The sequence below is a fragment of the Artibeus jamaicensis genome, unplaced genomic scaffold (genome assembly GCF_021234435.1).
Source record: "Artibeus jamaicensis isolate MK-2021 breed Jamaican fruit bat unplaced genomic scaffold, CSHL_Jam_final scaffold_1964, whole genome shotgun sequence".
In the NCBI taxonomy this organism is placed as follows: Eukaryota; Metazoa; Chordata; class Mammalia; order Chiroptera; family Phyllostomidae; genus Artibeus; species Artibeus jamaicensis.
Window position 1 is genome coordinate 29,692,272 of NW_026522030.1, and position 26,146 is coordinate 29,718,417.

General features: G+C 40.7%; 1 protein-coding gene across 9 annotated transcripts in view; it reads right to left on the reverse strand.

Annotated features, from left to right (window-relative positions):
- LOC119035888 (transducin-like enhancer protein 4) overlaps nucleotides 1-26,146 on the reverse strand; it is a 144,799-nt gene that overhangs the window by 100,791 nt on the left and 17,862 nt on the right. For 6 of the 9 annotated variants that reach the window (XM_053656225.1, XM_037127394.2, XM_037127393.2 and 3 more), the window contains exon 5: nucleotides 8,963-9,025. The exons of the other annotated variants lie outside the window; for them this stretch is intronic. In XM_053656225.1, the coding sequence (XP_053512200.1) occupies nucleotides 8,963-9,025 (63 nt within the window). The remainder of the gene's footprint in view (nucleotides 1-8,962; nucleotides 9,026-26,146) is intronic. 9 annotated transcript variants of the gene reach the window in all.

Genomic DNA, 26,146 nt, shown 5'->3' on the forward strand with positions numbered 1-26,146 from the left:
TTTTCCATTTAGGAAGAAAAGGACCCTTCTTCCCACTGGACCAGTGTTTTGCCTCTAAATTCTCCTCCATTGGAATGTACTTCGAATATTTGAGAATGGCATAATGCATGCTTTCAATTTTCTGTGTTCCAGGTTGGACACCCCCAGGCCACTCATTCTTCTGGCTGCTCCTCTGGTTGTGCTCAGTGCAACTAGACACGATACTCCAAATAAGGCCGAGCAGCTCAAATCTGAGTGTCCCTCCAAGTCTAGTAAGCCACAGTAAAATCCTGCTGGGCCTTTTTTCAGCAACCCTACCATGTGTACTGACACAAATAAGCTTTAAATTTCACCAAAACTCAAGTCAGCCTTTTCTAAACAGTATTCTAATAAGTGTTAGACCCGTAAGAAATTAGGTATTACAAAACAACCAGCCAATCCCACCAGGTTTAATTTGACTAATAACCTGGTAAACTACTCTGGGCTTCAAATCTCAAAGAGTGAGTGTGAACGCAAAGCTTTCCAAAAAATTTCCACCCTGGAATTTGGTATTAAAGCTCTCAGGAGCAAACCCTGGGATTTGGGTTTGACCCCGGGGCAGAGAATTCTTTACTGATATATCCAATAAACACTCTAGAAGTCTGCCTTCCAAGAGAACTTTCTGCAGTGCTGGCAATGTCCCAGGTCTGTACCAATAATATGGTAACTACATATGGATGGACACAGAGCAGTTAAATTGTGGCTCCTGGACTGGGAAACAGAATTTTAACCTTATTTAATTAATTTTAAATTAAATCTAAACAGCCACTTGTGGCTGTGGCTATATTGTACAATGCAGACCCACTTTAAAGTATTTTAAAGCTTAGCTCCGGTAATAAGCTGATCACCACCTAACTGAAAGTCAAAAAATTAGCCAGTTTCTCAAATGCAGTTCATTCTTTCAGACACACACCGTTGAGGAGTGGCACTGCTGCCTTTGGGAGGAAGGCTACACTTAAACCTGCAAGGAAGAAAGATCCCCCTCCCCAGACCCATCTTTCACTTGCAGAGGGCAAGCGGGACATCATGTCACCCACCAAGTTCTCACCCAACATCCGATTGTCACCCAAACACATCATCACGCAGATCAAGCCAGTCAGTCAGCCATGAAACATGGGACAGGAATATTCTCTCTGATGCTTCATTCAGTATTGTGAGAAAAAAAACTGTTAATGAAGTTATCCAATGTGAGAATCAGAAAACTGGACCAAATCCCCTAAGCCCCAAACCCAGGTGTACTTAGTCATTCCTTAGGTATGCAATGCTGTCATGATACATTAATCAACACTGACAAAAATGACCCTGACTGGGAAGCAGGTGACACTGTGGAGGCTGCTGACACTTAATGAATGATTTCTGAAGGTAGTCTTCCGGGTGTCACTGCATACTTATCAGGAGATCTCTGGTGATTTCAGCCAACCTCTCCTACATCAAACCGTGTTATCACAAGCCATTGATTTCCTTACAAAGTTAACAAGCAATAAGACGAGTTAACCTGGTGCCATTATGAGGCGAGAACACTGCCACCAGTGCATATAACCCACTGTATTTTGTTCATTTCCTCCCTGAGGCACAACACGAAAGTAACTGATCATTTCTCAAGGTCTATTTTACAATTATTCTATATATGCAAAATGTGGTTCAGAGTAATTCAGTACCATTTTAACACACGTGCCAAATCAGATGTATTTGAGATGCACCCATATCTCATAATGTAGAAGGGGTGTTTTTTACCATCAAATTAAGAGGACCTAATTAACGGCATGTCCAAAACAGAAATTCACAGATCATTTGATTTGACTAGTTATTCTAACCTGTTTGAATTAGAATTTATAAAAATGCATACAATCATGATTATGCAATTGTATATTATTCTGTATTATTGAAATGAAATATAGAGCACCCAAATAAACCTAAAGAATTTTAAAACAAAACTCAGACACTACTTGGTACTATGCATCACAACAGCTAAGAGGACAATAAATCCCATGTTTTGAGTTAAACTTAAATTTGCATCAGAGAGCATTCAAGTTGGGATGTTCTCTTTCCCCAGGTAAATACAAGAAAGCTAAAATTTTCACTCCTAATTGTTAAATATGGTCAAAGAATGATCTGAATTCTTTATTTAACTTGTTAAATCAATATTAACAGATGCCAGGAAATAGAGTGGCACACTGTAAACCCGGCCTCCAAGGCGGGTTCCACCAGGACTTGACTCCAGGCCTCCTCTACCAGCAACCTTTGTGCAGCCCTGTTTCTGCTTAAGTAACTCAAAGAATAAGACAACAGCTATGGAATTACACCGAAATTGGGGAGTAGGGGAATATTCGTTCTCCATGGCACTGAAACAAGTTGTAACTACCTGCTGAAAACAAGGTTAAAGATGAGTGCTATTTCTCCAAAGGTAACGATGACCAGGGGTTTAATAAATGGGAATTAGGAAGCCACTGGTCATAAGAAACTGCTTTTATGTCCTTTCTCTCTCTTCATACTGCACACATATTTCAGGTTACTTCATTCTATGGTCTGGAAATGCTTTGAGGCCTAAGACATTAAAATGGATTAAGTCTGATGCTGCAAAACAGTTAACCTAAGCTAATTTTTCTGAGATGTCTTATATTCAGAAAACAAAGAGTGACTTATCCAATATATATCTTTCATAATTTCAGGGGTGGGGAGCTGTCAAAACTGTGCACCCCATTTTCTCCAGATCAAAGACAATACATATTCACAAGAATATGTCTGGATGTCTGAGATAGGTAAGGGGAAAAATTATAAATCAAGGACTTGCAAAACGTTCACTCATGAAAAGAGATTTTCTTAACAATAACTTCCAGTCAAGTATCATTTTCCTTCCAGCCAGTTTACTACAAAATAGGACTGGCCTATGTGTGATCTGCTACATTCCACCCTTCAAAAGAGAGGTGTCTTTAAGAGTCTCTGTGTTTTGAAAAATACAGGCATAAATACAGGCTGCGCATGTAGGCCACAGGGCCTGTAACTGTTCATATGGGTTCCTTTTCACCCCCCGTGAATATATGAATGCTAAACAGCACCTGATGGGTGTTCATTTCCTTACAATTCATACTTTGGAGGAGACTTCTATAATAAGAACTATGAATTATTTATATTTTGTGATAAATTAAAATATGAGTTGTACTGATAATAACATCAGAGCTAGAGTTTTTCTTTTCTTTCTTTCTTTTTTTTTTTTTGGTAGAGAGAGGAAGGGAGGGATAAAAAGAGGGAAGGAAACATCAATGTGTAAGAGAAACATCAATCGATTGCCTCTTGCACACCCCTAACTGGAGATCTGGCCTGCAACCCAGGCATGTGCCTTGACTGGGAATTGAACTGGCAAAATTTTGGTTCAGAGGCCGGTGTTCAATCCACTGAGTCACACCAGCCAGGGCAGGGTAAGAGGTTTTCATATAAAGATACAAAGCTGGCTCAATATGACTTCCCTTCAAATCAACAATGACAATAATAATAATGGCCACTTTTTTATTTTATGCATAGCGTGAGGTCTATAAGAAATTGGTAAGTTGTCCTCTAATATCCTATCTCTTACATTAGTAAAAAGTTTAGGTGAGCAGAATGGCAACTGAACTAGGACATTTCTAAGTCGCCCTGCAGCTAGCTGTGGGCAGGTAACTAGGTACTGTTCCTTGCAAAGTGAGCGAAAATATGAGTATCTTCCAACATCACGTCCTAGGGGTGGGGGTTGTGGTGGTGGAAACCACCTGCCCTTGGTCTTCCCAAGGGTCTTCCCTGCCCCTGGCTAGGGCAGGATAGATACGATGGTGCCAGTGATAATAAGCATCAACACAAGAGGAACTGAGTTCCCAACATCATGGAGCCACCAAATTAGCCACAGCAGCTTCTCTGCAAACTGTTCTGTGAATGAAAACAAGTTTTTATCTTAACTAACCATTATTCCTTTGATCTGTTCAAGTAGCCAAATATCCAGCTAGGTTTTCTACACTGTCACTAATCCACATATAACAACTCTATGTTGCAGATATACAGTGCAGGTTTCCCATTCTATGGATGAGGAAACTGCAGCCTAGGAAGTGAAGTATTTTACCCAACATGATAAAGGCTGAGCTGTGATTGGGCTCTAGGTCTGCTTGACCCTCAGGTTCTTATCACATTGTCTCTAACACAACACGACTCTTCCAATGAATTCTCTCTGTTCCTTGTTAGAGCAGCAGCAAGTTTCTGAAAAATACAACTGTACCCTGAGGAAAAAAGATTTTCAACTACAATAATTTTCACCTATAGCCTATCAGGGGTTTGAAGTTCTCAAAGGTCTTAGGAATACCTTGCTGATTACATGAAACATATCCTGCCTGTCTCAAAAACAAGCAATTTTTATAATCCAGGAAAATAAGCATGCAAAAACCACAACTTTCCTCTAAATCAGGTCTTCAGAAAGTGCCTAATATTTAATGTTTAGGCTAATAGGTTAAATCCACACTTACAGCTTTGCCAAAAAATAAAGCACACCCCTCCTCTGAAAGCTGGAAGTAGCCCCTAATCTGCAAGACCTAGCGAACTTGATAGGAAGTCTGCCAGCCAGCTCACTCTGAAATTACATTGAACTCTTCCCACTTTTTTACTAAGTCCTTTCTCTCCAAATGTCTTGGGACCCAAAATAAGCTGGAATAGAATCCATTCTCCAGTAAAAGGAAACCAAAACTAGCATTTCTATCACAAGTGCTTTATATTTAAGTACATATATGTTGTAATATGTTTATATACGTTATAAAAATGGGGTTATCCCCATCATTTATTAGGAATATTAAAGCTCAGGAAGATCAACTTTCCCAACACAAAGCCAAATTAGCAGAAACAGTGCACACCTTGGTGCCAGGGTGTAACAAGTAGCACCCTGTAAGTGAGAACTGTAATACAGTTTTCAGTCTGCATTAGAATCCCTCTTACAGGTACGTTCTTGGAAAAGGAGGAGGGGGACACTAGCAACATGTCTATTTACTAGCAACCTTTAACTTTGCTAAGGGCCCATAATGTCTAAAGGTCTACAAAAGCAATACCCTGAAATCACTGTGGAGAAAAAAAAAAAAAAAACCATCCACATAAACTACGTGTAAACACAAAACCAACTTCCTCTAAGCAACCAGGTATATATTTAAAGCAGCCAGATCCCAAATGGATGGAGAAGTTTGTTTTTCTACATAGCTTTGTGGGTAAAACACAGACCCCATCCAAAACCGCTGCTCTTCTGAGGTGAGCGCTACAGGTTGACCACCATGAAGAGTTGGCACCTTATGGACGGACCCCTGCTTGCAGGCATTAGGTGTTTGCTAAATGTGAAAAATAATTTTTGGAGCTAGAAGAGAATCATTTTGGAGGCTACCTAATGCCTCACTGAGATTTCTAGTTAGTGTCAAGCCCCAGGTTTGGTTTTAATTTGCCTTTTTTTCCTCTATCAGAAGGACATTAGAGAGGAAGAAAACTCACTCCGAGTCTTACAAGGAAATCTAGAGCTTCGCTGCTGTTGCAGTTAGTACTACTGCTGGTAAACATCAAGAGGTGCTTACTATGTGCTAAACTGCATGTGTATAATCCCACATAATCCTCAAAGGGATCACATGTGTCCCATGCTATTATTAACCTCATCGTACAGATGAGGAAACTGAGGCTTAGAGAGGCAAATCACTTGCTAAAGGTCACCCAGCTTAACTCGGCTATAGTAAGCCACTCAATCTTTAACAGGGAGGTCAAGACCTGACCCAGATCTGACTGTCATCATCCTGGCATCTCTGGCTTATGGAACTGCCAATGGGGAGTTGATTATTTATAGTTTCTTCCCTGCAAATGAAACCCAAAGTGGGATAGAGGAGAGCTTCCCACTTACTACTTTCAGATTTGCCCTTTAAAGAAGAAATTTGAGGGCTGCAGAATATAGATTAGTCTTTACCCATTCCTAAAACCCAAAAGAAAAAGGGAGGGAAAAAAGCTTTAGACAGGTAAAGATTCAGTTATAAGGTTTCTCTAAATTCTGATGTTAGGGATCCTATAAAATTTTAAGGACTATCAGTGATACTTTAATTACAACAGTTGGCAATGTCTTTAATGCCTGGGACTTTGGAAGTAGTCGTGAGTACAACAAGCACATCATTAAAATATATATTGACTTTAATTTTTTCTAATTTTAAAAAAAGTCTTAGTGAAACCTAATAAGAAAATACTTTTTTCTGTGATTATTATATCCACAAATGCACTTCGAGTACCTCTGATCTACAATTCTACAATTTATTTCTAAAACAAAGTCTTGCAGTTAAAACTAAATAGTTGCCATTCAGCACTATAGAGTTTTTTAATTTTAGAAAATGTGTTACATTAGACACAAGCAACATGAGGCAGGTACATTAATCACCTCACAGGGGCTAACTTAAAAGTAGACTTCATCTACATGTATGTAAATTTACCTCTTGTTTCTGTCAAATTCCCCAAAAAAAAAATCTCTCCAACTGTTGTCCTGTAGCTTATACACCAGTCTTCAGGGAATGTTTTTTCTTTCCCTGTATGTAATCATTTAAGTTTTAAATAAAAACATTTTAAAATAAATTCTGATACCGCAGCTGCCGTTCTGGCAGTGAGACCGTCACACAGAGAGCTGGTGTTAAAAGATCAGATTAGGAGCCTTCAACCCTGGTTCTGAGTGAGGCTCGCAGCCATGCAAGAGTGATTTTCCATGCCTCTGAAGAGACAGGAAATGGAATTCATCTTCCTCTAATAACCTGCCTCCTCCCCTCCCTCCAGATTACGTCCATCTGGCCTCAGGGTAAAGGCAAAGAGTCTGATGCTCACAGAATGCCCAGAAGAGGAAAGAAGGTGGGCGATATTCAGACACAAAACATCAGAGAGGACTGGACTGGACACGAACAAACATGTCTGTGGCCCACACATTAGAAGCTATAAACACACCTCGGGAAACTGGGGGGGTGGGGAGGGGGAACTGATTAAATCCAAAGTCAACAGAGCAACAGATATACACAGAATAAGGATTTAGAAAATCACAACATGGGTCATTCATTACACATGAATCAAGGATTTCAACCAAGAAATGTCAAAAGTAATGGGGAAATAAATAGTGAAGGGTGAGATTATGATGCCCGCCTGCTCCCAGCCTAAAGCAGAAAAGGAGCCACCAGGACCGCCCCCCCCCATGGCTTTCTTCTACAGGGTACAACTTTCTCAGCCAATTAATTCCAGTCCAATCTTGCTCAGTACCACCTACCATTATACATTTTGTTCCTACTGGGCCTGCTTCCACGAACAACATAACTCACGTGGGAAAACAGCCTACTGGCAAATTAGCCCCACCCACACCCACACGACCTCCTTCCACTTCTAAATGTAACACTCCTGCAACCATGCCATGGGAAGGAGCTGTTGGGTGATTTCGTATAAGAGGTCTGTGCCTGCAGAGGCCGAATGCCACCCAAGGGATAATTCAAACTTTTCCTTCTGCCTCAGCTGTGACTCCTCAGCCTGGTTACAGCTCTGTGGGGTCACCCACTCTTCCCATTCTCCGTATCTCCATAAAGCAAAGCTGCTTCAAATAAGAAGAAGCACCCAAGCCTTCCTAAAGAAATGCAATTAGGCCCCTTGACTCTCCTTCACCTTTCCAGCTACCCTAGTCACAAGCAAATTCTGAGTGGAAATAGGTAAATGGGAATATAGTGGGTGGTAGTTTTGTGGTAACAACTAAAGCGGGAGAAAGACAATACATCCTTTATTGTTGGCACTCCAGAAGAGCATTTGAATTCAGGATTTTAACCCAGGTCCAGGGTTGGTGATATGAGCTCCCTAACGGGGGTGTATATATATCCAATGAAAGGTACCCATGGTTCCTGAGGTATAACTCATTTCAGACCAAAGGGGAAGTCACAGTGGACACCACATCGCTTTAACATACATGCATACACAAGTATCAGCTGTATTCTAACATCATTAGCTCATGCCCATTGGGACGCAGGAGGTGAACGCTCTCCAGAAAAGCAGTGGCACAACAAAAAAGAACTGAAGGGTAGGAGGACAGTGCCTCGGTGCCTTCCGTCCCACAACACATAGCACTGCAGCTGCAAAACATGCAGATATTTCTTTAGTTAGCTTCTTCCTTCTCAGGGCTGATCTTCCCTGAGCAATGAAGGATTCCGTACTCTGGAAGCAAAAATTATCCCTTTTCAGCATGTTCACCTCAACTTTGCAACTACCAAAGCAAGTAAGCAAACAAAAAGGAAAAAAAAGCCGCATGGAAGTCACCATGCACTAGGAATGCACCCCCTCATTCCAATGCGTGTGCATGTGCGGACACTGTGCACTGCCAGCGGAAGCCGAATGCTGGCTTTGGCATGAATGAAGTTTGGGGCACTCAGAGCAGTGAATTCACTGAGTCCATCTTGCATATCTTTTCTCAAATACACAGGCAATTAAAAGACTTCATCAAGTAATAAGTAACTTTTTTTAAGAGCTGCTACCCAAAAGTTACATTAGTTTGTTTACTATATAAAGTACTTTTTATTTAATAAGTTTTCTGCCAATGCCTACTGCCCAGTGACACAAATGCAGCACAAACTTCTGCCCTCCAGGCAATTTTTCAATCTACCCTAGTAGATGCCACTAAGGCAAACAGCCATAATTCTGAGCAACACTACATTGTCCAATGACGGCTAAATATTCTAACTGAATTTTCCTTTGCACATTAGAAAGTATTTCATTATATAAACACAACCATATTCCACTGAACATTAATAAGGTGTAGAAGTAGGAATACAAACACTGTATCCTGGAAATGTGCGATACAAACACCAAGAGACTGACATGGCCAAAGCGTCAGTCCCACGATCCCTTTTCTGCAAAACCACTTGAAATGGCGCCCATTTACCCCAGCGCCTGAAACCAACTGCCTTACCTCTTGGGACAGGAAAGGAATGACTTGTGCACAGATAGCATTCAGCCTCTTGACAATCTCTGCCTGCAAAAAAAACAAAAACAAAAAAAAGGAAAGGAAAGCAATAAAGAGAACAGTCAGCTGGTTACAAATTCCCAAAATATTAACAAGATGATATTAAAACACACTTTATATCCTGGCTGTTGTATTTCATACGGAAGAGGAAAACTCATCAGCAAGCCCATTAAAGGGAGGCAGTGACAACGGTGCCACATTAACAGCACAATTTATTAACCAGAATTCATCTCAAATATTCAACCTTCAAGAACCAGGACAACATAACACGGAATTTAATTTTCAGAACTGGAAATCAATTTTCAAAAGCCCCCAACAGGATCCTTATTCATTTTAATGTGATTTTTTTTTCATAAAACCCTAAATTTTTAGAATTTAAATAGTAAATATACATTCTTCCCTATACCCCAACTTCTTCAATTATTACTCAATGGAATTTTATAATCAAGTCCCCAACCTCCCAAAAGAACAGTACCTAACCAACCCCCAAAAGTTCATTAATTCAGATCTTAGTAATTAATTGTTGAAAAATAGTACATGTTCTTCAACCATAAAAATTCCCAGATGTATTCAACAAAATTTTCTGTGTGAAGAGGCTTGTTAGAACACGCTAAAATCTTCCTACACTCAGCAGCAAGCAGTATGTGTGCTTACGAAGACTAACCTTGGGAACATCAATCAGCATGGTACTACTTTTCTGTAAAAGTCCCAATAATGTCAGATAACGGATTTTTCTCTAATAGCCGTTAGAGATTTTTATAAGTATAAAAGTTTACACCAATAGGATGCTAGAGTAAGGTGGAAAGAGGGGTGGGAGGGCAGCAAAGAAGAAAGGGAGGGAGGAAGGGAGGCCACCACTGTGTTTTCTTCAAAAAGGCAACACAAAGCTTCACCAGTGGTCATTGTAATTTGTATTATCAAATGGCTCCTTATAGACTTTGGCATGTGACGTGTAAACACTTTTTTAAAAATACACATACAGCCCTGGCTGGTGTAGCTCAGTGGATTGAATGTGGGTCTGTGAACCAAACAACTGCGGTTCGATTCCCAGTCAGGGCACATGCCTGAGTTGCAGGCCAGTTCCCAGCAGGAGATGCATGAGAGGCAACCATACACTGATTATTTCTCTCCTTCCCTTCCCATCTAAAGATAAGTAAAATCTTTTAAAAAATAAATACACATACATAAGAAAAAGCTTGTATTTTAATGATAGTGTGGGCAAAAGAAGAGGGATGTTGAGAGAGAGAAAACAAAACAATTACTATTCTTGAGACACTCTTAAAATAAATTCCGGCAGGGTCAGTTCCTCATTTTGTAAGAGGACAAAATGCTCCTTTTTCTTACAAAGTCATTACCAGAATGACGGACACTCTGCTTGTGCAACCTAGGTTTCCTTCTTTCGTCAGCAATCCTTTTGACTCTACAGCGAAGCAGTCTTTTAAATGCCAGCACCCTAAAAACTTTGCCAGGCAAGAATAAACACAAATTTACCATAAAGTTTCAAAACCCAAGCTTTCCTTTCCAGTTCTGCATTCCTAACAGGATGGACAAAAACCCAGCACCAACAAGCAGAAGTGAGTAAGGACCCAACTGTGCCGACCTGATTTAATTTACGGCACTGGCCCCATGGAACATTTAGCTCTCCTTTAAGAATGCTTAAACCACCATGAAAAGCTGCAATGGGAATCACCGAATCACTCTCCAACCTGGACGAACACAGTGGTTATGGGGTGAAATTCCAGTGTGAGCTGAGAAAATAGAGGGGCATTTGCCAGTCTAAAAGCAGGGCATCTCAAAGGCATTTGGTTGTTAAGCTTTTTGTAGGGAGAGGTGGAGGGGGAGAGAATAAAAGATAATGAGACACTTTGGGGCAGACCAAACTGATGATTCTAATGCTTAGAACCATCTGCCAAGCATATTTTCCTCATTATGTTGTTTACATAAATAAAATAGTCCCTTGCTAGGAGGGCTGAAAAATGTGTGGGCACATAAGAAAACTGAGTTCTTTAGTTTGCTGCATAATCTCAGCAATAAAAACAACTGAGGAAACTTACTCAGCTGGCCAAATAAAGACCAAGAGATATGTAAGTTGTCGCCTTTAACTTTGGACACAGACTATTTTAAGTCTGACAACTATGAAAAAAATCTATAGTTTCTTAAAAATAAGTGTAGAAGAGCATTTTATTGGTAGAAAAGTTATTTTATTGGTTCATGTATAGTAACACACATACATAACAGAAAAGCGGGGAGGGTGCCTTCCAAACATTTTCTTTAGAGGCCCCCTTTTGTTTAAAAGACTTCTTAATTTCTTTAAGTTGTCATGCCAATGGATTTTCATGGTCAGGCTAATTGGCAGCAGGGGGGTGGGATGTGTGTGTGATTTCATAAAATTAAGCCGGTCATTCCTCACTTTGAAAGCCAAAGTTGCCTCGGAAACACTGCTGCTTTCACGGTCATCTAATTTTGCTTCTTTTGTCCCACAGGACCCAGCTTTTGGGAGGCATCATTTATTTACAGGCCTTTCCACTGGGCTTCAGTGATCAGCCAATAATACTGTGGACACACACTTCTAATGGCCTATGTTTTGAAACTGAGTCTAATCTAATGGCGTGAGGCCCAAACTCCTTTTCCAGCACAGCCATTAAAGGATGTAGGTTATTGCTGTTGTCACCATTGATATTTGTCATTGTAATGTAATTAGGGCCCTAAAATGATGCATTACAGCCCTTGGCATAGCTTCTATTAAAATCTTTTCTTCTGCTCACTGAACTGCGACCTGCTTTCTGATGAATAACAGACAGACAGCTTTAGGGTAAGGAGCAAATTCATCAAAGAAGTATTTTTCAGCTTTGGGGAAAGAAGGAGAAAATAGGCAACCTAGAAGGAAGAGCACTAGGGGAGGAAAAGCCACAATACACATTTGAATTCCATCTGACCACTTGAAATTCTGATTGTGTCTGATGAATCTTGCTTAGACAATAATTCCCAGTCTTCGAATCACATGGTTAATCAGGGCTCTAATCTGCTATCCATCAGCCTACGCCAGTGCTGTAGCTTCCAATCAAATTTAGAGGCGATGTGGCTCACGCATCCCCAAGCCCGTACATTCACAGATCGCCGTTTAAATAGGCAGGGACTCTGAAATACTGCTGTTAGGGATACTGGATGTTATCACAGTATTCGATGCTTTATGGACATTGACACTGCTAAGTATTGTCTTCGGTTGCCCATTATATACCAAAACAGCATTAATGGCCCCAATAAAAGAACAGTTGTTCATGTCAAAATATAGCAAAAAGATTGTTTGTTGCAGCCACAGTTTGTCAAACACGATAACAATTTTTGACACTTCTATTGTGTCTTTCTCTATCCATCGAAATATTCATTTAAAAAAAGGTATACATATTTTCCCACCCTCAAGTCACCACCATTGTATATTTCATCCTTCTGTAATTTCCCGCCTTTATGCCACCCCTCCAATAAAAAGAACCAATAAAAACAACTATCCCCAATTAAAAAATGACCCATTTGACCAAAATATTTTAGCAAAAGGTTAACTAAGAAAAGGCATTTTATGAAAATCCCCTCGCTATGCATTTAACACCTGGCCCATGAAGGCTGACAAGCTAACTCTAGACTGCTGAGGCCAGTGGACTCGTGGCATCAGTCATGAACCACAAACACACACACTGAGAAGAGCCTTTTATCCTTTCTTCTTCACGCTCCAACTCAAGAACCAACAGAACTGTATTAACGACCTTGCATCACGGAAAAGCAAGGCCACGCATTGACAAGAATGCCCCCATTCAATCACTAGATTAAAAAGCAACAAATACTACTAAAGCACAGTATCAAAAACTTGTTTTATCGCTTATATAACAAATTACTTTAGTCATTTAAGACAAAAAAACTAGTTAAGCCTACACAAATCGAATTACAACCTCTCAAATGCATCTAGTACAATAAATCTAAATTTTATTTACATTTCCGCCAATATAATTTCCTTTAAAAAACTTAGACAAATTTTATTTTAACCACATAATAAAATTGAGAGAAAATACAGATGACTTTATTTTAGATATATCAAAAGCTATCACTTTAAAAAATGTTTCTTAGAATTTTCAGCCTCTCATTGAAATAGGAAGAACACCATTACAGAGTATTATTGAAACGAAACAGAATAACAAAACATTGCTAGAAAACCATTTCAGCAGCCAACCAGAAAAAAATAAACAAAAAGAACAATAACAAAATAAACCCAAACTACTATAGGTTCAGAAAAACATTCTTGAATAACATTTCACAATTAATTTGTGTTCTACAGTGGTTTCTCTACCAAAACTTCATTTCAAAGATGACTCTATTTTAGTATGTGTTTATCAAGAACATAATACCCACTATACATAGACACTTTTTAAAAAGTGAAGAAAAATTCCTTCTTATTGTCTGAAATCTTTTGTGGAGTTAAGTGCCAATAAATCTTGCAACTCTCTTTCACCCCCCTTTCACCACCGCAGAACCAGGACCGTAATTTTAACTCAATCAGAAAATAAATTATCTTGATTTGTTCATCTATCTACTCCAAATTTTCTGAGAAACAGTATAACGTCTGAAACAGATCTTGCCTGCCCCTGGATTTAAAAATTCAGGACTCATGAGAAGAAATTCTTCCCAACTTAAAATCCACACTAAACATAAAGGAAGTATTCAAGTAGTACTACTTCTCTACCCTGACAACTCAGTTTTCATCTTGTTAACCAAACTCAACTTCACAAAAACATATAAAGGATAACACTAATTTTATTTTACTTTAAGGCAAACTGGAATAAGGCTTAGAGATTTTAGATCAAAAGTACTGTCAGCACCGCTAGTGAGCTGGTATAACCAGGTGCCTAAATTTTATTTGAGTTCAGGTGCTTATTTTGTAGAGAATATTTTATATTACTTAATAAAACAATAAACTGAAGTGATAACATTAATAATCAACTTAATAGGAAACCTACAGTTCCCTAAAGGAGTGGTTCAAACTACCAAGACTTTTTTTTTAACAAAGTATTAACACATCGTAAAAGCTCTCATCATCCCACTCCGTCCAGGGAGGAAGAGGTACTGCGTAAGGAGTGCTCAACTGGAACTGAAAGCACCAACCTTCAACCATTTGATTGCCCCTTACCCCAGGAGTGTCACTAAAGCCATGATTCTACTGATGTTAAATACCTTCGAGCGATGTCAGCCTGCTTTGTGTTTTGAACTCATGTCCATGCTATCTTCCTGTGTGCTAACAAGTACATTAAGTGAACACACTAAAGTGCTCCATCATCTGTTTGTCCTAACAAGATACACACGTGGGTGGTACAGGAAGTGGGAATATGCAGGACAATGTCTTTCCCGGAGAGTGTAACAGTATACCTCCACTTCATGAAACTATTCCAATCTGTCCCCAAAGGCGAGGTGGTATTTTACTGAAGAATTTTTGCAATGGTTAGAAAAAAAGCACCCATCTCTCACCTCTTAAAGCTTTTTAAAAAATCTTTAAGGGAAATCCCAGATATTTGCCTATTATTGTACCTCCATCTTCCAGGCTCTGGTTATTGTTTAAACACTGCTCCAAATATTAAGAGCGATACATTATCAAGGCTGAGAATAATGAGCACTGTGCCTGACATCCAATTACTTCTGCAAGGGCAAGTCATTTCAGTCCCCGGGTCTGAAAAACACTGTAACCAATGCAATCACCATTATGCTCAGCTCCACCAGAGGGGCAGGCCAGGGAAAATGGGAAAAAGATAGGAGGGAAAAGTAGGATGTCAGGAATAGGGAAAAAAAGTCTTTCTTCATGAGCTTGAATTCAGCCTTCATGGAACAAGGTAGGGCTGGCCACAGACCCCAATTACTCGGAGTACTAAACACCCGGCCCCAAGTTGGCAAATGCCTGTCTACTCAGCACTCCTGCGCCAGCAAACCCCACCAGCCAGATTTCTCTTCTCTCTCCTTCGTCCCTCTTGTCAACTCTGAAACTGAATCTGAATCTCTCCGTACCTCCCGCCCTTGCTCCCTCCCTCCTCCTATCTCCTCCCTCCTCCCACTCTTTCCTACTGACAAATGTGTAGGAGTCTTTGAACGTTGACTCACAATTAAGCATTTTGATAGTTAGCTACTAACAGAGGGGAGAAATATTTTTTGTGCCCACCGTAGGCGAAGATTGTTCAAATTGTTTTTCCCCAATGTGATCTATGTGATTAAAATATATGTGAGAATTACCTAAAAAGACAAAAGAACTTTGGCTACCGGAATAAAACCAAAAAGAAAAACATTAACTTCATACCAAGTTCTCATCATGGATAGTTATCACCAGGAAAACAACGCACCTTTCACACATTGAGAGCCAGGCTATATTTCTTATTCTATTTTCACAGGTTAGGCTAAACACTTCCTTTTTTTAATTTATCTCCATTTTTCAATAAAGCTTCATCAGTATACGCATTCCTCAACACCTCCTTTCCTCTTGTCCTTTCTATTCTAGCCTCTTCCCAATTATATAAAATTTCAACTCTCTGAGGCCATAACTGCCAAGAGACCCTACCATCCGTCCCCTCAGACTGTGTCCGTGCTTTGATCAATAGCCAGCTCTCATTAAAACAGAAGTTTTGCTCTTCTGCTATCTGCAGTTCTACTGCTCTGCCAAATGCTTCCATTACCAAACAGGCAGAGCAGACAAGTGAATCCACAGTCACCGGCCAGCGCACAAAGGAGGACAAGCAAAGGTCTGACCCCGGCATCAAGAGAGACAGCCACGAACAAAGCACGGCAAGGATGAAGCCCCCTCAGTCTGAACTGCCGTCCCCATATCGTCCTGCGGCCTTTCCCTCCGCATCACTGCAGTCTCCACCCACAGGTCACCTCCTCAGACATCTTCACTGCCCCTCCTCTACGACCCCACTCCCTCTGCCCGATTAAGTCTTTTCCTCGCAGCACTTATTATTTTCATGAACTTCTCATGTACTTCTCAAACTTTAACATACTTCTCAAACTTCCCATTAATCACATGGGAATCGAGTTCGAATCCAGCCTGGAGTGGAGCCTGAGCGTCCATACCCCTAACAAACTCCCAGGTGGCATGATGCTGCGGGTCCAGGCGACACCCTGAGAACTAAGGTTCCAAAGAATGCAGGCTCAATGAAGGCAGAGACATCGTGGTCTACAGCCTCAGTGCCTGGTATGTGAAAGACACTCAAAAACACTTGTTGAATGAAGAGAAGAAACTGCAGCTTCTGTTAGGTGCTTAGAGTCTCCAGAAATCTTTGCAAGCTTGTCGAAATTAGGGATTATTACAGCAAAACCTGCTTAGAGTCTGATTTGGTTTATTTACCTTGCCAACACACATCCTTTTCTGGCATTTAGGATGTCAAGCTACTCAAAAATAGAAGTAATCACAGTGGGCCTCCCCCCAAAAATGCACATTCACTCTGGACAATTCCTCACTGGTAAGTAAATGATTAAAGCTTCCATTCTGAAAACTCTGCAGGACATATTTTAAAGGACTATTTTAGAAATATAACAAAAGTGATGCCGCTTAACCTCCTTCCTGAGATTACTCACATGAGACTGCCATCACCTGACCCACTGAACTGGGGTAACAGTAAAGACGTCACACTGGACGGACACCTTGTGTACTGAGTCATGGTCAATCTCCGCCATGGTACCTACACGGTGAACCAGCGGGATAATCCCGACAGTCCAAGGAGGGGCCCCAGCCACGCACCTGCATCTGTGGTGTCACAAGAAGCAAGAGTGGGTTCTGATCATCTGAGGTGCAGTGGGTTATAGGAATTACACACGCCACCACACAAGTGGACCAGACTGCACATCATCAACCCCACTGGATGCGTGGACAGTCAAAGACGGGCTTGGGGAGCCAGGCACGTAGCCGTAGAGTGAGGACTCCCAGGGAGCACATGCCATGGGAATTCCGTGCCATGGACCGGGGTCCCAGGTACAGACTCTAATCCACAACGCCCCTTCCCCACTGTCCCTGACAAACCTGTCTGAACACTCTCACTGTAGCGGGGTTCTACTAATTAGAAGTTTTTACTCAGAACTACTAATTCCTTGCCTATTTTTATCATTTTGTTTTGGTTTCGGGGCTTTTTTTTTTTTGGTCATTGGTACAGGGCGTCCCACACAAAAATCCACTATTGCTCACTGATTCTGCACCGAAATTCTTTTACTGACTCATGTAGGTGCGACCCCTGTACTGGTTAAGATATTAAGAGGAAAAAAGTCCCACACCACAAACTGAGAGCTCTCTATAATAAAAATAATAATCGTATTTCTTATGCAATAAGGCTCATATCTACTTTTGCTTATTTTCTTCTTTTTTTAATACTTCATTAAGCAGGTGGAGAAAATTCAAGGTTTAGAAAACTATTGTCATCTATTTTGCTCCTGTATTCCTAGTTATTTTTAAAATATATTTGAAGCTTTCAATTGTGCAAACAGTTCAAAACATTTAAACACATGTATATTAGTAAAAGCCAAAATCATGAAGGTATTGCTTTCTGCCCATTCAAATATTTATTAAGCACCTACTACTTGTCAGGCCTATTTTAGGGGATAAATGGGGACACAGGGATGAATAAGACAAGGTCCTGCTGTCATGGAATTCACATCATCGGGGTAGGAGACAGAAGCAAAAGTATATAAAGAGGAATTTCTGATACTAAAAAATGCTAAGAGGAAGATAAAATTACGGGTCTAAGAGAGAAGCCTAGGGCAGGGGTGGTGGCATGGTTTAGATAAAATCAAGGAAGGACAAATTAAAAAGTGACTTAAAAGCTGAGATGTGGCTGGAGAGGTACCTCCCAAAGCAGGTTCTATACCAAGTTTTGCAGATATTATTAACAGGTACTACATACATAAAGAGCTGATCCCTGACCAGATGATCTCACAGAGCTTAAACAAAGTAAAACAGGTTTCTTTCTTGTTGGACACCTCAGGGCCTCTCATTTGATAATGTTAGTTATAAATCTTTGAAAAGAAACACATAAAATGCAGTCTTAATCGAAGTTCTTTGACTATAAAACCCTTTCTTCTCCAAGCTCTTTAAAGGAGATTGTATTACGTGGGAAACATTGAGTTAGTCGTGGTTTCCAATCCTGGCTTTACACTAGCATTACAAGTGAAATCTTTCACAAACACCAAAGCCCAGGCCTCATCCCAGACCAATGAACTCACACTCTCAGAGGGTACAGCCCACCCGTCAGTATTTTATTTTAAAGCTCCCCGGGTGATTCTAATGTACAGGCAGGATTGAAAACCATTAAGCCAGAGCACAGGATGCATGCAATAAAAACTAAGTGAAAAATAAAGACAGAAAGGGTTCACTGGGGTCAGAATGTGGAAGGTCTTGAATGCCACGCTCAAGAGCTTGAACTTTATTTGGAAGGCAGCAAAGACCTATCAAGGACAATTCCTAGGAAAGCTATGATAAATATCAGACAGGAGGTTAAGACACTCCAGTGCATTTCTGCCCTCCACCCCCTCCCCTTTCTTGCCACTGATTATATTTGAGTGGCTGTGGAAGGACAGAGGAGATTTATAACCACAAAACATACCACAAGAGGAAAGATGGAGAATGAAAGATAATTTCAGAATAGGAACAATATCAATTCCCAGAGCGCCACAGACTTAGGAAATTCAACAAGATGCTTTCAGATATTGGTTCATTCATTCACTCCTACCCTAAGCTAGCAGCTATGGTAGAAACAGGATTTGAATGCCCAATTGATCTGGGTCCCCGAAGCATTTATAATCTAGTACACCAGAAGAGCAAATGGAAATAAGCATAGTAACAGACACCATGTGGTACCTAGGTAGTACACAGAGGAGCCCTAGGAATGCAAAAGTGAGGAGGGCAGAAACCCCTTCTGACTAAAATTAATACAGTGGCTTTGGAGAGAGAGAGCAATATGTAATCCGTATCAATTCCAGTTTTCAGTAACTGTCTACAATATTGTCAGGCACAGTATTACAGTCTGAGAAAGAACAGATGAACAAGAAAGATTTACAGAGCTCATAATCTAGCAAATGAGACAGACTTTTTAAAAAAATGTAGGACATTTTTAAATGCTTAACAGGGGACTGTTTCCCAGACTAACTGATGGTGAAGTGAGTCTGCTGGACAAAGAGAAGGACAGGGCAAAAAAAGGGCAAAAATGATCCGAATGTTGGGAGACGTTCACAATGAACAAGCGCAGCACAATGAAAGGGAACAGGCGCTGCATGAAATACGGCTGAAGAAGCAGACCCAGAAGTGCCTGGTGTGCCAGGATTATCCCCGCCTAGGTTAGTCCAGTTAGGAGACGACTGCATCACTCACAGTCAGAGTCATTTCAAATATGGTGGCTCTGGGTGCCAGTCATCATATTGTCACTGTGTCACCACCACCACCACCACCCTAAAATTCATGGAGGGCTTGCTCTAGGCTAGACATTTCATTTCAACTCAGAACAATTTTAACAGGATTACTTCTTCCCACTTTACAGATAAAGCCAAGGAAGAGACAAGTGGTTAAGTAATTCACCATGATCATCAGGCAGCGGGAGAGAAGTACACACACGTAGGAGTAACTGGGACTAGATTCCAAGAGGCCAGAGGACAACCTGGGTGCAGCTAATCATGAGAGAGAAAGGCAATTGGCAACCTTCCCCTGGACTTCTGGCTTGAGCAACTGGGTGGATGTGGCTGGCATTTTCTCAGATAAAGATCACTGGACCAAGCACAGGCTTGTGAAAGATGTCTTTTTAGGACATGTTGAGTTTAAGTACCTGTGAATTCTCAGTTACATGTAATGGTCTCAGAGGAGAAATCTAGGCCACAGAAAAGATTTGTGGATCCACCTACTAAGCAGCATGGACAAGATCACCCATGTAAAGGGTAAAAGGAGAGAAGAACATAGAGGCATGCTGAGCATATTGGCTGGATCTCCAGGAATAGGAGGGCCCCTAAAGAACAGCCCAGTATCAATAGAGAAGTGTACCCTGAGCTCCTTAAGCCCAGATAAGGGCGCAGAGACAGCAAAGGCTGCAGATGCAGCTATCAGCCAGGAAACCAGCACAGGAGTCCAGGCACAACAAGAGTCTGATGGAACGACGGTGAGGGCTGCTTCAGGGGAAAGTTACGGAGAGGCAAGGGAAAAACCCAGATTCAAGTGATAACACATTTTGGAAAGCACACCACATGCTGTGAATGATACAACTGTGCAGTCTCAAGTCCCAGATTGACTCTAAATTCTAATCCAGCTGAACCAGGACTCTAAACAAACCCCTAAGTGATTTTGGACTCCATTTCTATGACTATGAAATGGGAAGAATAGCAGCTGCCCCATATCTGGTTGGCAGAAATAGTTATGAGGGTAGACTTATGAATACAATCTTTTAAGGTTAAGCAGTTGTTTTCTAAAACAGAACTGAGATTACACAGTGCTAAAAAGTGAGTAGCTGTATTGTTAAGACACCAATTCAAGCTTCGGGCTCTTCCTGTCTCTCAATTAACACGTCCCTCCCTGGTGTGTAAGAGGGGGGCAGACTCACTGACACCGTAATAACAGAGGACAGATAGTAGGACAGTGCCTCCCAATTGATTGTAAAGAGAAGTGAGGTCACAGGCCCAGGCCCAGGCCCAGGCCCAGAAAATTTGCTATTTCCTACTTTCTTGAACTGTGACCCAGAAAAGACATTCTCAGTATTTATGTTTTGCTACTGGCAAAGGACTTCTCTTCCTCTTTTCTTGGTAAACAGATTCTTGCCCTGGATGCAGTAAATTTTATATATAGTAGTAAAAGTAAAGAATGGAAGGCTGGGGGGAGAAGAATAGAAGTGGAGGGAAAATCAGGCTTAATTTCAAAGCCTCTTACAATTGAAGACTACAGAATAACAGTTGTATGAGTTACAGATATATGTGCCTTCTATCAGGAAGATGAGAAATGGAAAACAAAAATTCTCCATAAGACAAGCTATTTGGAATTCAGAAGTACTCAAAAGAATTCACACAAATTTTGCATTAACCAAAGCAAACTGCATAGTCTCTTACACTTACGAATCTGTCAACTGCCTTCACGTAACTTACTATTTTGCATGTCCCCACCCTGTTGAACTTAATCTTACCCATAACCTAACTTGTCTCTGAACTTACCTTCTTTTTTAGGGGTTACATTTTCCTTTATTTCATGAACTTCAATTTCAGTCTACTCCCAATTTATAAAAACCATCCTAACAAACCTTTTGGTTGAGTAGTCCGCAGCAGCACTACTGAAAGGAGTCAACCCCCAAACTGCTGTTATCCGCTGGCAAGAAGATCGTGGGCTTGTGCTGGAAACAAGCCCACTATTGTTTAGTTCAGTTAGGTGGATTTTTTAATTCTTTTGGTTTATTTATTTATTCATTTTTTAGACGAAGGCATTCTCAATAAAGTAGTGTGTCGATTTACAGTCTGGTACTAGCCCCTCACCGCATCGCCCACCTTTAAAAACCAGCAGAGTCCCCAGACTACTCTGAACAGCACTTCTAAATGGCAAACTGTACTCTTACTGCCTGGACCTTTACAACAGGTGATACGCAAGTTCCTTCGGGGCAACGAAAGTCTCCAACACAGCCTTAATAAAAGGTGTAGTTCACGATTCCCTGTCTGGTTTACATACAGAAGCTAAGTGTGCACAGTTATATTTAACTTAAGGGTAGGTGACGGCTTAAAACTCAGTTCTGCAGACACCCCAAGCCAGGGGTCTCCCACTCGATCACGCTGCCTGCCAGTCCGCTGACGTACTGCAACATACAAACCAAAGACTACACAGTTTCAAACAGTATTCTCTTATTCCTAAACAATGGGGTTAAGAAGAGCTTGAAAGACATTACAGCTTTAGGACGTTTTGTTGTGTCCCACAACAAAACATACTGTGAAACTGGAGTTTCACTTGGTTTATCTTAACATTTAGTAAATTTTCTACAGAGAATGTGCTTAAAGAAGAACCAAATTAAAATAAAATTTTCATGATTCTTTTTGCTTAAATATTGCTCAGGAATTAGAAGTCCATGTGGGCAGGCAGCCACTGAAGGGTGAGAAGAAAGGAAACAGAATTTGGAAGGCAGGTACCTCCAGGAGTGGGGTTTGGTGAGCAGGGGAGGCAGAGATGGAAAGTGCCCCTGCTCTTCCCTGCAGCAATGTGCCCAACCATCAGCCACCAGCTGGAGCCATCAGCCAGGGCACCTAAAGCAAGGTACCACAAAAATTACTTGAATTTGCTGAATTATTCCAGAGGCAGAACAGAGGTTATGCAGATACCACAGTATGTATTAATCTTCACATCCTAATTGGGGGTCTCATTCAAGCAGCACATGGATCCCCATGTGCTATGTAAACTACAGCATGGAAATAAGAAATGACATAGACATGACAGCAATTTTAGAGATTTCTGGGTCCTTGCTACTTAAAATGTGGTCCGTGGACCAGCAGGATCTACATCACCTGGGTGTTAGAAATGGAGACTATCAGGCCCCATCCTGGACTGCAGAAACAAATCTGATTTTAACGTGATCCCCAGTGGCTTGTATACACATTAAAGTTTGAGCAGCACTGCTCTAGTTCACTGGTTCTCAACCCGGCTGCACTTTAGATCACCCCGGGAGCTTCAGAGAAATACTGACGTCCAGGTCCCAGGTTAGGCAACTGTGGAACCAGCATTTTATAAACACACTAATCTAGTTCTAGCCCCTTATTTTATGGATATGGAAGAAGAACTGAAACTCAGAAAACATAAATGATTTACCAAGATTACAGGTAGTTACTGGATGAATTTAGATCCTAAAAAAGATTTAGGATTGTGATGACCATATAAAATGTGAAATAAATCATAGTTATCAATAAATCAAAACTACCTTTAAAGATCTAAGGTTTCACTTTACTATATACTGTATTGTACTTTTGTACTTTGAAAAGAAATAAAGGCATATTCATGTTTCTTTTATGCACTGCCTTTTAAACCTTGACCGGTATTTTGATAGGAGTCCTGAGAGCATAATGCTCCATCCGCCACAACAAGCAGAGAGACCCGGTACAGCCTCAAACTTCAGCTCCTGCCTCGGTCAGCAGTTAGGTCAGAGTGGTAGAACCATGGGTGATTCTTTCAATTTCTTTGGCTTTATAAAATTTCTCTAATGTGAATAAATATATTATTTTAGCAAAAAAAAAAAAAAGCACTTCAAAGCTACCTTAAAAAAAAACACTCAATTTAAACCAAAAAACAAGGACAATCACTGTGTTCTGATTATAAAAGTTTCCCAAAGTGGAGAACTGATACTTAGCATACCAAAGACGAGAAAGTTTTGCCTTGCCGCAACTGCTGACCCTTTTGGTGGTTGATGATTATGTCATTACATTTAAATTGCCCATAAATTAGCACTAGATACATGGGCATGTGGTGGGAGGTGTGGGTGGAGTGAAGGAAATTAAAAGCTGCGGTCAGACTTAAAAAAAAAAATACCCCATAAAGCAACGTATGTTTCTGACAGTTGAAAACAGACTGCATGACAGACAGCAAAACCACATTTCTGCATTTTTTTTCTTTTGGAATGGATCTGTGGCTTCATGCCACCAAGCAATATTTTGGTTTACCAAAATGTACTCTATGGCCTTTTTAATTTCATGTTTACTTAACTTTCCTCACTATCACTGCTGTTCTCACTCAACTACAACAGCTTAACACTAGCATCTAAAGGGGTAAAGTTTAAAATACAGTTTAAAATGCCTCACATTAGGTAAAAAGGAAGATTTTAACCAGGCACATAAAATTCACATGGACTAAAGCAGCCATGGTCATTTCAGTATTTAGCCCATACATGATTAACAATTTAAAAATTTTTCTTTCGAAATATAGTAGTGATTTCTCAAGATAATGACAGATGCAGCCTCATGTTTACATGAAATTTCTCAACACCAAGGATACAGAATCACTGACCTATCTACAGTTCTTGGCCAAATTATATAAAAGTTAAGAAGAAACGGAGGAAAATAATGACTGGAACAAAGAGTTTCCATAACTGATGAGTAATTTAGAGGACCACATGTCTATTTTTAATGTTGAAAAGGAAAAAGAGATAATTTGCAAACTCCCACTATTATATCTTATATAAAGGTGATAGCGATAATCAAGCAAAACGAAGAGAAACACTCTCATACCCTGACACTAGAGTGAACACCTTCCTTAAAATTTTAAGTTTCTAAAACCACTGCCCACAAAGGGCTGCCAAGCAAAGTCCACTGTAGTCTGGGTATAGAATAAAGGAACAAATACAGAGTCTTGCTGCAAAAGAATCCTAGAGGTTCTCGGCAAGACGACAGATTTGCCAGGAGACGGATATGAAGACATGAAGATGAAAGACGTTCACGTCACTTTCCTTCCCTCCTCCTACCGCCCATCCCTTGGCACCCATCCCCTTGCAAAATCAAGACCAAGTTTCCCTCTCTAAAGTCCCTTTACCTATTAATGGTATGTACTGTGATTCTGCCAGTCTGCAGAGGGCACACTCTTAGGCCTTTCTCTTTCGCATTTCCACAGACAGCATCCAGTGAGCTGCTAGGGTCACTTGGGTTCCTCCTTTCCAGCCACATACATGACACCAGCCCAACCCTGTCCCTCTCCAGCATTTACTGAAAATTAAACAGACATGATCCCTCCCTGCTGTCAGATTAACCTTCCCTCTGCTTTCCTTCAAGAGCCCACGTACTGGAACTAGCATTCAAGCCCTGTTACAATGCACCCCAAACCTACCTTCTTCACCACTTTCATCTATATCCCCCAACCAAGCTGGAAACGCCAACCACAGCCTGAATACACGCAACACTTTCCTCATTCTGTGGCTTCCACTTGCAACCCTCCCCTTCTTTTCCTCCTGCCTAAGTAATCCCCCACTAAAATGCCCCTCTGTCCTAACAGCATCACTTGTGAGCCTTGGGAAGACTTCCTCCTCTTCTGCCTACATCACAACAGTGCCATCCCCACACACTGCCTTGTATTGTTCACACCAGTCCAAATGCCACACACACACAGATCAGAATCTCCAAGCCTAGCCCTCAAAGTGCCCTGCATGTAACATGAGGTCCAGGAGCGTCTGTTGAATGATTAAAAGCCACCATAGCCTTTGCCTTCTCTCTGGGGTGGCCAACACTACTCTCCCTTAACCAAGTAACTCTCTCAATGAAGGAAGAATACAAGAACCTCTGAGGTCTAAGTTCTTTTTCAGGTTTAAGTCTTTAGGTTATAATCCCAATCTCTTTACATCTAGTTCTAGATATTTCAGTTTGAGAAGCTAAATATTTTCACGCAGAAAGTTAATCTTGTGGGTGTGCTTCAAACAAACAAACATGACGAAAGCATGGCCCCAGACTATAAAACTGAGTATCAGAAAAACAGTGGAATTAGTACATCTAACCTGGGAAGCAGGCACAAATAACCATCTCACAATCCAAAACCAGCAAAGAGCTCACCAATTTTTTTCTGTATGCCTCCTAAAATAATGCAAAATATCCTACGAAGTTCTTGCTTAGATTATAAGTAAATTCTATCAGTTCTCCTTAGACCTGGTTAAAGAAGGTCTTAACTACAGGCCTCCTTCTTAGGCCAGACACAGCAAGCATTTGGAAATGAGCTGCCATATTAAAAAAACAAGGTTTTTGTACATAAATGTGCTATGTGTGACCCAGCCTCTCCTAAATCCCATGAATGTAAGAAAAAGGCTTTCAGGGAAGTAGAGTGGTCATCCCCACATTCCTGGAACTTACATAAAGGAAGAGCTCGATGGGATTTTGGAGGACACAATTTCTCCATTAAGAAGCCCAAACAAGCATTTTGTCTTCTCCAGCTTAGCCCGAAAAATGTTCAAGCAAGGAACTGTGGAATTACCACCACGCTTTTTATTGGCCACTTCGGGTGAACTATAATATTTTTCAAGGTTAACCAAGGCAGACATACTTAGAGGTAATATGCCACACTCCAAAATAGTTCTATGTCCCAACAAAATCAAAAGCCTTTAAAATAGCTGCCCACATTCATAGCACAGTGCAACAGAGTATGCCAGG